At 36.4% G+C, this 13,079-nt stretch overlaps 1 protein-coding gene across 17 annotated transcripts in view; it reads left to right on the top strand.

Annotated features, from left to right (window-relative positions):
* LOC105200077 (electroneutral sodium bicarbonate exchanger 1) overlaps window positions 1-13,079 on the top strand; it is a 66,714-nt gene that overhangs the window by 30,540 nt on the left and 23,095 nt on the right. For 7 of the 17 annotated variants that reach the window (XR_005575286.1, XM_039452187.1, XM_039452186.1 and 4 more), the window contains 8 exons: window positions 282-347; window positions 2,834-2,972; window positions 3,426-3,645; window positions 6,370-6,493; window positions 7,263-7,439; window positions 10,067-10,171; window positions 11,848-11,951; window positions 12,384-12,569. Coding sequence is in view for 16 of the 17 variants with exons in the window: in XM_039452187.1 (XP_039308121.1) it covers window positions 282-347; window positions 2,834-2,972; window positions 3,426-3,645; window positions 6,370-6,493; window positions 7,263-7,439; window positions 10,067-10,171; window positions 11,848-11,951; window positions 12,384-12,569 (1,121 nt within the window). In the remaining variant the exon portion in view is untranslated. Of the gene's footprint in view, window positions 1-281; window positions 348-2,833; window positions 2,973-3,425; window positions 3,646-6,369; window positions 6,494-7,262; window positions 7,440-8,149; window positions 8,213-10,066; window positions 10,172-11,847; window positions 11,952-12,383; window positions 12,570-13,079 lie in introns of all 17 variants that reach the window. The other 10 variants (XM_039452201.1, XM_039452190.1, XM_039452193.1 and 7 more) reach the window with 10 other exon arrangements.

A 13,079-nucleotide genomic window follows, 5' to 3' on the forward strand; every position in this document is an offset into this window, starting at 1 on the left:
AGAATACAAATGATAGATTAACGGCAACACGACGTTTCATTTACGTCAAGCACTAATTATAAAAAGAGAGTAAAATAATTTTTTATCAAAGGCGATGAGAAAAGGCGAAAAATCATCCTTTTGTTTTTCGTAACTGTGTTGGAAACAACATCATTTATTCTAAATCTACTCACCTTGTATGTCGGTAATTTAAAAAAAGAAAGCAAATATGATACGAACACTCTCGACAATTAGCATTCCTTTAGTCCGAATGACACACGGTAACACCGTTGACATTGCAGGACAATTGTTGATGGCGCGCAGGGGTCGTCTCGCTAGCATCTGCGACCCCGCCGGCGAGATGATATGTAAGCCACCCTTATGAATACGTACAAGACTCCTTTATGTGATACAAATATTTTATGCGACACCGTTCGTACATCCCGCAATGTGAACCCCGTTGACTCGCCTCGCCGAAGATTTCACATGTTCGCCATCATTTGCGCACGTGATGTCTACGAGTGATCGGTCGCGGATGACGCTCTCGTTGACATTACATCCCGCAAGTTACACTCTTGATTACATTTTCAACTTAATATAACGTAATGTTTCGACGACGTGTGATGTCAAGTGTCCACGATAATCCATGTGCCATGTGCATCGACGTTTATCAGACGCAAGTGCAGCTTGTATATAGCGTGCAGACGTCACCTTGAATCTTTGATTATCATTACACAATCGCGATGATATTTGATGTGCCGAACGCATTTGCGCACAAGTGTCTTGTCATGCGTTGCAACACGTGTGGACTCGCAAACTCTGCATGTGTCCGGATTGTGCGAATTGTGTACACCGAGTGTGCATAACGTCCGGTTACGCAATACGCCGATTCCAATAAATATTTACAGCATTGTGCGGGGATGTACGAACGGTACCGAAATTTTGTCGGCGCACGGACACAACACATACATAATTCCAGAGGAGGGTAAGAACGCTATTTCCACATTTGCGGGAAGTGTAATACAATAAATGTGGACGATGAAAAATGTTATACCGCTCGTACAATAATAAACAAATAAATATGCATCGCCCATGACGAATGGGTATTTTTAGATTATTTTAGAATTATTTATGACATTATTGGTACGCGAAATAATAGAGTTATCCCGAAAGACTTGTAATTTAATTATTATAATTAAACATGTATTATATTTGTATTTGAAATATTTGGAAATCCAAATATGTATTATTTGTATTCGGAACGTTTTGAAATCCGAAGTCATACATATTTACAAATATTATCGAAACAAGCATAACGTTTAAAAATATAACATGCAAATAATATTTACGTATAAATTTTGTTTTAAATAATCCTGTGGCAGACTTCGTAGGTCAGTATAATAATTGATTGACCTTAAAGTCTTTCTTTACATCGGCGATAGTTATAGAACAGATCGGGGTTATCGGTTAGCCTTTCCCCTCGTCGTTTACTTTATAAAATAGTATTTTACCCAACTCTAGCTACGTAACTTACATTACACAACAGGTTACACAATTCTTTTAATCAGAAGGTTTCTATTCTTTTTTTATTCTGCTTTTTATGTGTTTCTGAAAATAATCTTTCTAATGTGCATGCGTCATCTATCATGGCGTATACATATGTTCATACACACACCTATATATATATTTTACGCTATTTGTCGGTAGATCGATCAACGCCAACTTCCTTTCACTCCGCTTTGAAATTGACGTGACCGTGCTCACAGAGATGTTTCGAATACGAAATTCTTTCCCCCCCTTTTTTTTACGGTGCATAAATTTTGTTAACGACAAGCGTAACATCGGATACTTTTGTGCTGGCATCCTTCAGCTCTCGCCAAACCTTATTTCCTCATTTGATCATTTTTGTTCTCCTGAGTTCAGGGCCGTAGCCAGGGGAGGAGGTGCCAGAGGATGCCCGGCACCCTCTAACATTCTTTTGGCACCCTCTGAATAGAACAAATAACGACTAATGTACCTTTACACAATCTTTTGCCTTTTTTAATGTTAAGAATTTATTATTGTATTTTGTCTGCATAAATGCAATGAAAGACATTTTTTTTGTTTATACATAGATATAATACATTATTATTGTTTTTTAATTTTTATATAAATATATTTTATTTTTTTTTTTGGTTTTTTAAAAAGGCTTTAAATTGGCTTTAAATCCTAAAATGTTATTTTGATTAAATTGTAAGCACCCTCTACTTTTCCCCAGGAACCCTCACAAAATTCGTTCTAGCTACGGCTCTGCCTGAGTTTTTAGATATATAAAAATTTATCTTGTCTCTGTCGATCTTTTACTAGATAAAAAATCTAGTTTCTCTTCTACATGTGCTATGCAATGCATTCTTTCTGAATATTACATTTATTCGCTGAGATGCGCAAAAAATAAAATGCGACGAAGCATGTTCTGAAAATTTATCGTTTACTTGCTTGCATATCGTTCTGCACGTAAACAAGGATAGCCGATATGTCTTAATGATTTATCTCTGATTGACGCGCGTTCTCGTAAAAGCTATCACTCTACAATCTCTATTTGATGAACAACGTACATAATGGAAAATTGAGACCAGAATGTCTACCGTTATAATGTTAATACTGTATATATTTTGCATTCGGCAACTTTTTCAATCGCATTTAGCTAAACATTTTGCAAGCGATACCGTTTTAAACAAACTTCTAATCTGTTATATCTTAGAGTTACTCTGATATAGATGTATGCCCTCTCTGTATAAATATTGTACATAATCTAGCATATCTTTGTGTGTAACTTTGAAATCGGCGATTCACGCTTTATTGCACAATTGTTTAGTCACTCCGCCAGCCCAGAGAGTACAGTTCATCCTTGGCGAGGAGGTCGGTGACGATGCCCACGAATCGCATCCGCTTTTCTCAGAGATGGAGGAGCTTGTCAAGGATGGCGACGAAATGGAATGGAAGGAAACAGCGAGGTAAAGGTCAAATTACAATTCACCAACATTGATTTTAACTTTTTAAATTGCGGGCATATTGCATCGTTGATATTATGCATTCAATTGAAATCATCGTCGCTTTTTTTCCATTAATATATTTCCATAATCAAAATAATATCCAATTCCCTCGATTGCAATACAGTGATGCGGCAAAATACATACCACAATGCAGAATAATTTTAATTTTTTATTGACGTCAAAAATTTTTACAAAATAAATAATTAAACGAAAATGTCAAAGGCAGAAATAACAATTATGAAAATTATAAAATATTGTTGACAATTCTTTCGATGCAAATTAGTGTTTGAAATTTATGCACGTTTCAAGCTTCAAAAAAGATTTAACAAGTTTTTAATTCTTGAAATAAAATAGCAAAGATTTTTTTTTATTGTACGCACATAGAAATGTTATATAAAAATGTAATGTACGCAGATGGATCAAGTTCGAAGAAGATGTCGAGGAAGGTGGCAATAGGTGGAGCAAACCTCATGTTGCTACTTTATCACTGCATTCGCTCTTTGAATTAAGGAGCCTCCTTTTAAACGGGACCGTCATGCTCGATATGGAAGCAGGCAGTTTAGAACAAATATCTGATCTTGTTCTCGATAATATGATTAATAAAGGAGTACTATCGGTCGACTTGCGAGAAAAGGTAAGAATGTAACAAAGTAAGTGAAGAAATATCATTCGAGAGTCTGTCCGATTAAAATAGAAAAGATTGATCGCGATTTCTTTAAATAGATTATTAATGCATCTATAATTTCCACAGTTTATCATTAATATAGCACATATATAAAGTTTATTTATAAATCTCGTAAATCTACTATTGTCGAAATTTATTATTAATTTAATGACAAGATAACTAAATAATAATAAAGATAAACAATTAGGCCTTTAACGAGAAGTATTTATTCCGCACAATAATACAATTTAAGCAAATTCAAAAAAATTATTTTCAATTATTGTATAAAGCCGGAATAAAAATAGTTACGGATACATTCAAACGCGTTTCTTGCTACACAGAGTCATCATCAGTGAAATTTAAAAATATGAATATATTAGTAGATTATTCATTGGTTATTCAATAATTATTTATTGGTTAATCTGGTTAATTATTGAGAATCACAGAAATCTCATTTGGAGCCTTCAATGTAAATGGTTAGAGCGAGAGCGGCCGCGAGAAGGTCGCAGACACCAAGGAATCGGCGATGAGATTTATTGCCGTGGACGTTTTATGAAAATCGACGTCTTTCAAAGCCTTAACCGCACAATTCTTAAATGAACGATAGAATCCATCCGGCAGGAAGGTCAGAGGCACTGATCGCGAAATTACGGCTTTGCGAACGTAATATTTCGGCAGCAGCTGTTTAGCCTTGTTTGTGATGTGGTGGCTCACGAACAACTCGGTGATGTCGGTTTCTTTTGTGAGCCGAAGCCATTCAGGTCCACCTAGATGCGATTTCTCAAAGGCTTCCAAATCGTAAAGATTGTTGCTGATCCTCCATAGTCCTTCAATACCGTTTATTTTTCTTCTAGCCTCGAGAAAACTCTCTGCAGTTTTCGATACTTCTTTCGGTAGATCAGCCAAGCCAGGCACCGTGCTGGTTTTCAGCATTTTTATTGGTGTAAATAATCTATTTAATCCTGCGTTCTCTTTGAGAGCTCGATACCCATCGACCTCTCATACAGAACGCAGGATTAAATAATTATTTACACCAACAAAAATGCTGAAAACCAGCATGGTGCCTGGCTTGGCTGATCTACTGAGAGAAGCATCGAAAACCGCAGGGAGTTTTCTCGAGGCTAGAAGAAAAATAAACGGTGCTAAAGGACTATGGAGGATCGGCAACAATCTTTACGATTTGGAAGCCTTTGCAAAATCGCATCCAGATGGACCTGAATGGCTTCGGTTCACGAAAGAAACCGACATCACCGAGTTGTTCGTGAGTTATCACGTTACAAACAATACCGAACAGCTACTGTCGAAATATTACGTTCGCAAAGTCGCGACTCTGCGGTCAGTGCCCCTGATCTTCCTCTCGGACGGATTCTATCGTACATTCAAGAATCGTGAGATCGAGGCTTTGAAAGACATCGATTTTCATAAACCATCCACAACAACAAATCTCATCGCTGATTCCTTAGTGTCTGCGACCTTCGCGTTGAGTCTTGCGGCCGCTCTCGTTCTAACCACTTACATTAAAGGCTCAAAATGGGATTTCTGTGATTCGTAATGATTAATCAAGTTACCGATAAATAATCTACTAATACAATAAGTCTCCTTAAATTTGACCCTGTGGGGTAATAAGAGCAAAATGCCAAAGTTATAGAATACCTTGTGCGAGCTAAGTACACGATGATTGTTAGACTCGTACTGTGGTAAGATACCAATATCGTATCCCTTCCTATAAAAGGAAGAGGTACGATATTAGTGTTTGTAAAACGTGTGAAAGAATGCAAAGATTATAAAGGGCCAAAATTAAGGAGATTTTACTGTATATTCATATTTTTAAGTTCCACTGATGAAGGCCCTGTGTAGCAAGAAACGCGTTTGAACGTATCCGTAATTATTTTTATTCCGGCTTTATACAATAATTGATAATAATTTTACGAACTTGCTTAAATTGTATTATTGTGCGGAATAAATACTGCTCGTTAAAGGCCTAATTGTCTATTTTTATTGTTATTTACTTACACGAGCTTGATCTTATTGAAATTATATATTTTGAAGATAACTAAACATAAAAAATAGGCTTTGAGTGTTCAACACGGCTATTATTATGCAAATATAACAAAATGTATTTAGGATTATTTTTTATATTATTTCAATTTAATATTATTTCTTAATAATAAATAATATTTATTCATGTTCTTCACTCAAGCAAAATTGTGTATTTATACAAATAATACCAACGTTTTAGCTCTGGTTTTGACTCTGGAGCCATTTTTAAGGTGCAGCGTGAAAACAAGATGTACCATAATCTTACGTTTCTGGAGGCCAATATAGTTCTCCATTCTTTGCAATTTCAAAAATCCCATCCTAAGCTTGTTTTACGATGCACTTTGTAAATGGCTCAAACTAAAGCTGAAACGTCGTTATTACACAATTTTGTTTGAATAAAGAATGTGAATAAATACATTTTGTTATATTTCCGCAGTAATAATTGCAAATAAAATTCTCATAATTTATTTATTGTTGTTGTTTAATTATTTTATATATGAGAGTTCGTTGAATTGATTTGAACTTTTGAGAAGATTTATGGCTTTTACTTCTATACTTATTCTTGATATTTTTGATTTGTAAATCAATACTTCGACATGTCAGCCACGTGTAGCTGTAACCAATCGATCAGACGGAGTATTAATATCATTTCAGGTGAGAGAAGCCCTTCTCGTCCGACATCGGCACCAACACGAAAGACGTAAAGACAATAACATGTCGAAGTTACCGATCATAAGATCGTTAGCTGAGATAGGACGTAACCATTCCTCCTCGAAGAGTAAGTTTCACATTACTACCTTCATCTCAGTATCAGTACATTACTTTTTGACAGGTTACCGATGGCTCTACGCGAATACTGTACATAACACTTCTAATATTAGGCATATGGACGCTCAGAAACAAAGATTGTCTCAACGTGATTAGCACCAACCCGTGTGCCTACCTAATGTGTCTGTCCTTAATGCATTTCTCTCCATATTCCTTTATTATTTTATACTTATATTTAATTTGTCATTCCTCCTAAATTATATTTTGGTTTCTTATTTAAGAAATTTATAAACAATAATATAATAAATATTTTAATAAATAATTATTAATTATTAAAATAATTTTTAAACACAATAACATCCCCGTATCCCGTCCATAACTTTTATTATTTATATAATTTAGTATGTAACTATATATTTAATTTATTACTTTTTGTACTCGTAATGACCCGAAATAATGTTTAATAGATAAATTATAATAATTAATTTTTTAATTCATGATTGTATTAAGATTGATTCTTTTTTCATTATTGATTTTTATTTTACAGATTATTTTTCTTTCGTTAATTTTTACTATTTCGGGTCATTAAGGGTTTATTATAATTTAAGTTGATATGATTTTATTTCTTTTAACTTCTAATCCAATTTTGTTTTTTATTTTCACCTGCATTTTCGTTGAAGACCACCCTGATGACGGTGGCGAGACGAAAGAGTCGGGTCCAAGGGTCCTAGGGTGTGCTAACTTTGTTAAAACACGTACGACACAATCGACATTTTCAGATTGCGACTGTTCATGTGGTATGCATGCCTTGTTGACGTCAGATTTGCAGGAGCGTCGTGATCCGAAGGACGCATACGTGCCGTCCGTCTCCCGTAGCAGCAGCTGCCCAAACTCGAACACAGCCCCCCTGTCGAAAGAGGCGAAAGACCTCAAAGGGCCGTACCTTCTGGTTCCAGGTACAACTTAGGCCAGTTCATCCGCTAAGCAGCCTTGGATTGCGGTGCTTTCGTCGCTTTTCTAACCACACCCCAACGGAACAACCCACTAACAACTATACAACATGCGTGTATCGATCGCTTCGCAAATTCTGGGATGTTTTTATTGCTGCCGAGATTAAAAGCATTCGTGAATTTAATTTCGGAGATTTGAATCATGAGATTCAAGTAATTTGATAAACGAGGCTCGCGGCTTTAATCTTGATGTTGATGATCAACATCTTGATTGCCAACAAGGATGTAGTTAACATTATAATTGTCAGGAGGTTCATTTTAGTCAAGTGCATTAAGCACAAAATTTTAATATTAGCATCTTAAAAAAATTTCAGAATGGCAATGTATAAGCACGAATTTGGGAGGCAAGCGATACGTTTAGCTATAACTTGGTATCATTGGATTGTGTGTCATAGTGCGTGCCGATCAAGCGAGGATCAAGACAATCTAGATTGTCGCTGGATCCGTCCGCGATCCGTTGGATTTACAAGCCATCATGGTCATTCCCCAACTGCCTGATGTTTCTTGGTGATTGTCTTGCTAATTGATTGTCAGTGTGAAATACTTGGCGTCATCAAGACTGTGTTCATCGCCCTCATCGAGTCACCTTCTTCGTGCTCCGGAGTTCAAGCCGGTCGAAAATTTGTAACTTACCGTCGTTTCTTTTCTTTTGTCAGACGAATTTGGCATACCCCACGTGGTGGGATTCACGACGTGGTTCGCGATGTGTCCGCTAAAAGGTTAGCTCGCCAGATGGTTTACTCTCGATTCTCTACGAATCTGCACAAAATTTTACTTCTCACTTATCTTCCGTCTATGCTAAAGTCTCTTCTCTGTCGTTTTCCGTGTCTTCACGTAAGTGATCGTGATCGACGCGCGGCGAAACTCATTCCGATCTCTCGTCGATCCTGTCTCCTATTTCAGCTATCTACATGGAACTGTAATTGTCTTATTGTAATGCACAAGAATTTCAACTATAAGGACGCAACATCATCTAACACCCCTCTGCGCAAAGCGGGAGTCCCGGGTAATCCAGCGAAATTCATGTCATAGAGATTCAAAATTTCGTCGTAGAGATTTAAAACAGTTCGCGTGAGTCTTTTTTTTTAAGCATTGATTTAAACAATCGGAAATTAATCCACGAGAAAGTATTCTATCTTCTACAAATACGTGTCCTTATCGACGAGAGTGTAAACATCAACGACACCGCGGTAGATAACGCGTCTGACCTAATCTAGCCGCGACCACTTTGCTCGATTCTACCTCTCGAATATTAGATACACCTTGGTCGTTCTCAGTACTGACTGAAATTGATTACAGTTGCTAATACAATACAGTAACATGAGAAGTGGATTATGGTTGCTCAGCATTCTCATTGGCATTAAGTGTGGCTGTCTAATTATCCTCTTTTGTCGACATTGAACGCCACCCTTTAGTCTAGGCAAATAAGATCAGACAGCGATATTAAATGTACGATGAGAACACGGAGAATTTTAATGCGTTTGCAAATGACGGGTTTACTTCCTATCGTACGTGACGTTACTGCAATTCATCATTCGCGGTCTCATTATCCATTGATCAATATGCACGTTCCTTCGTTGATAACATTGAACAACGTTTATGATTCCGATTATGAGGCATGGATCTTTCTATGTGATCTTAAGTGCACGTAACTCGATGTAAACCCTGTCTACTGCATTTCTATTGTGCATTTATTTTCAATGTTATAATTGACTAATCTCTTTTCAGTATTCCAACTAACCCGTTCTCCTTGTAATCTGAAGTGAATATAAATATAATTTTTTTTTTAATGTCGCATTTCTCGAGACGCGAATACCTTTATAGAAGATAGGAAAATGAATATTAAAGTATTACAAAAAATAATTATAGCTAACTTGGAGCGCTCAATCAATGAAATATTACGTCTTGATGATTTTTTTCGTTAATTAACGAGGCGTTCGTTGTATCGGTATATCTTTCAAGTGTAAAAAGTTCATGAGCCGTCGCGCGTTTGAGTTCCTACGGAAACTTTCTGACGAACGTATGGAAATAAAGTGACGTTGAAGCAACAACAATGTGGTGAAACGTGCGGTAAAGTCGCCCAAGGAGATTTCGTGACGTCCGTATTTACCGTCGCCATGTCCACGCCAGGCGTTTGGCGCGCATTTTCTATGTATAAAAATAGAAACAATCGCATGGTATAATTTTCTCCCAGCGGTAACATTGTGATCAGCACGTGTATATGGAATATTCCGGAACCGGACTGTTTGTTCGCACGCGAATATTTCTTCTCAGATTAAATTTCTAGATTGAGATTAAAACGCTGGTGTATATCAACAAGGCAATAATTTTTTTAAATTTCGTCTCGACAATTTGTTTTTGCTATCGCCAAAGGGCTATTTCCGCGATGTGAGAGAAACGATAGAAAATGTACGATATGTATGCAAATATTTGATTTGTTATATATTTTAAGTGATTCCGAGATCAAAGCGATCGCGAGTTATTAACGGCCCTGTATTATCCTTTGTTCCGTCTTGCATCTTCCTCTGTAAATAAAAGGCAATCCTGGTGTTGTGTTTCATGCTCATTTTTAGTGGAGGAATCGAATTCCGCTCCGGCGATCGCCGGCGCAACAAGTCAGGGCAGTGGAGCAGCGCTGAATGCTGGTAGCCGCTTCCTTGCGATACCCGGCAATCCCGGTAAACCGCTTTTCTGTGCTTGCTTTTCTACACATACACACCTTTACACCTCGCGAGCCGCATTAATCCGTAGTGAAGTTCCACACATACACGTAGAGTAATCTGCAGTAGCAATTATCCACGCTCGTTGACGTGCTCGACAAATTAGAAACCGTTGCGAAATCGAAACGAATTGTTGCTGGAAATTGTTATTGGAACGCTGAAAAGCTCAACGAAATTTCATTTCGCTCGCTGAGAAATTGTCGAAAGAGAATGAAAAAGTTTTTACCATGCTTACTGCGAATAATGATGGCCAATTTACAAGTATAGCGTCAGACGTCATTAAACTTCTTGTCATTTCGTGAAATTAGATTCCATGAAATGAATGATGAAAAATTTATTAACTATCAAACATTTATTAGAAATAATTCAAGGTTTTAGATAAAAAAAAAAACTGTCGAACAACTTGTTGCAAACCTGAGGAAGATAATAACAAACGCATCACCTTTAATTGCTTATCGTAAATCAAGAAATATTTGAGCACATATTTTCAAGCAAACTGTTTGCAAAAGACTGTTCAAGGAATATTGAAATTGTAAAGTAGAGCAGAGTTCGTATCACCTTGGGTCTTCTACGATAAGACTGCTGGAGAAATTTACGATAAAGTTATCTTTGCAAAGGGTTGCTAGCGTACATCCTTGACATTTGACATGCAAAGGTCAAGTGCTACTTTAAGTATGGCGATCTTCGATCAAACAAAGTTCATTTGATTTATTTAATCGAATAAATCGGTCAATATTGATTATATGCACACCGATATAAGAAGAAAAGATTAAAAAAAAAAATTATTAAAAAGTTAATATAGCTTATCGCACAACTCTAATATCGGTTCAATGTAAGCTTGAAAAATCTATCTGCATTTTATAATTGATAATATTTTTTTTTTATTACGCTTGATTTCTATCAGATAATTAAATAGCCATTTCGTTACGTATAAAAGATTTAATTCTTTTTTTTTAACCAGAATTTGGCAATTCAAAATAATTTGTTTCATACGATAGTGTATTTAATTTAGAAAACTCAGAGATAAACATAAAATTGCAACTTTATACTGTAAATAAAATATTGAATGTTTGATATGACTCATTAATTATTCGCAACTTATTGATTATATAAACATGCAAAAATAAATCCCATTTTACAAGTCGCTTTTATTGAAATTTATTTGCAGGAAATACGATAAACATTTAGTTTTCTGCAATTATATATTATTTTTATAATTATCGCATCTTAATTTGAAAGAATTCTATTTTGTATTTTTTAACACTTGTAATTCTGCCAAAATTAAAAGTTTATCTACTCATATTATTTTATCAACATATTATTTGAATTGTCGCGAAAAATTTATAAATTTCCATAGTATGACAAATGATTTTGGTGCGAGAAAAAATGTTTGCTCTTTTCGATTCTGCGGCAGACTGCCTTAGACATGTGTTCTAAGAAGTTTCGTGCGAATTACGTAGAGGGTGAAATTCAAGCCGCACGAAATTGCAATCTGCCTCGCGCGCTCACCTCGGAGGATTAATGACGCACGGGCGGATGAAAGCCATCATTTTCCTCATTGCATGCTACTGACAGAGGTTGTTACACAAGTCGCGCGTAAAAATGCAGTAGGCAGTAAGCCAGACCTCTTTCAGGCCAAGAACCAGGCAGCAACGGTATGGACCGGAGCCCTAGCAGCGTGTCTATCAGCAGAAATCACAGCTCCTCCGCTTTGGAAAATGGAGACGCTAATCACAGGGTTTGTAAATAGACTATTCAAGACCAAATTCTTGAGAACTTCTAATTTAGCGTGATGCTGCGTAACGCTGGCAATACGATGGAGAATTATAACATTTAGCTCAGATCATAATTAGCGGATATCTTTGATTTATTGTGAGATATTGCACCGAATGCAACTAAGATTAATAAATCTATACAATGTACGTTTTCAAGTGTATAATGTACGATTTAGCTTTCGTGAAAGCTTAAATGCAGTTGTTGTAGTAATAATCGGCCTATTACTATCCGATATTTTTAATATTGAACAAGCGAGAATCGCTTAATTCTTTTTAGTAATTTTTTTTTTATCTAAAGGGGTTTTATTCGTATCCTTCTCTTTTAATGTCAAGATTGGTCTTTCGTATCGCGGGCAGCTTAACTCGAGAAACTTCAACTTCCACTTTCTCATTAGGGTAATACGCACTTTATGAGGAAGATACCAGCCGGCGCCGAGGCAAGCAACATACTCGTAGGTGAGGTCGATTTTCTCGACAAGACTTTGTCCGCATTCATCCGGTTAAGCCAGGCCGGGATAATGGGGGACCTGACAGAAGTTCCTGTTCCGACGAGATTCATCTTCGTCCTCCTGGGGCCCATGGTAAGAACACTATCGCGACTCTACGTAGAGATCGGGATTAAATGCAAAAAATGAAAAGCGGGAAACAAGTTATGATCCCGACCTACTTTAAGCATCATTTCCCTGAGATTCGCGCATTAACTAGATATGTGACAATTGTTATAACGACAAGAGACTTTACTACATGTACAATACTTTATTTTAATCAGCACGTCCCATATATGAGGGATTGTTAAAAGCCGTTTTGTGTATTCCGTAATTCTTGTAAAATCTGCAAATTTAATTAAATAAGTAAATAGGTTTTTAATGAGTAAATAATCTACCGATATGCATCAATAATGTAAAATAAATAAATATTGATCAGTGCTTTTTATTTTATGCCTACTAATAATTTATATAAATTTTAGATTTCTTGCTTTTCTAAAATGCCAAAGTAGGGGTAGAATGAGAGTTCTAAGCCATGGGGCAATGAGGGAGGTTGAGTGTTCGGGGGAAAATTGTAGGCGCGGGGGGGATGCGAGAGGGGTATGA

The sequence above is a fragment of the Solenopsis invicta genome, chromosome 7, assembly GCF_016802725.1.
Source record: "Solenopsis invicta isolate M01_SB chromosome 7, UNIL_Sinv_3.0, whole genome shotgun sequence".
In the NCBI taxonomy this organism is placed as follows: domain Eukaryota; kingdom Metazoa; phylum Arthropoda; class Insecta; order Hymenoptera; family Formicidae; genus Solenopsis; species Solenopsis invicta.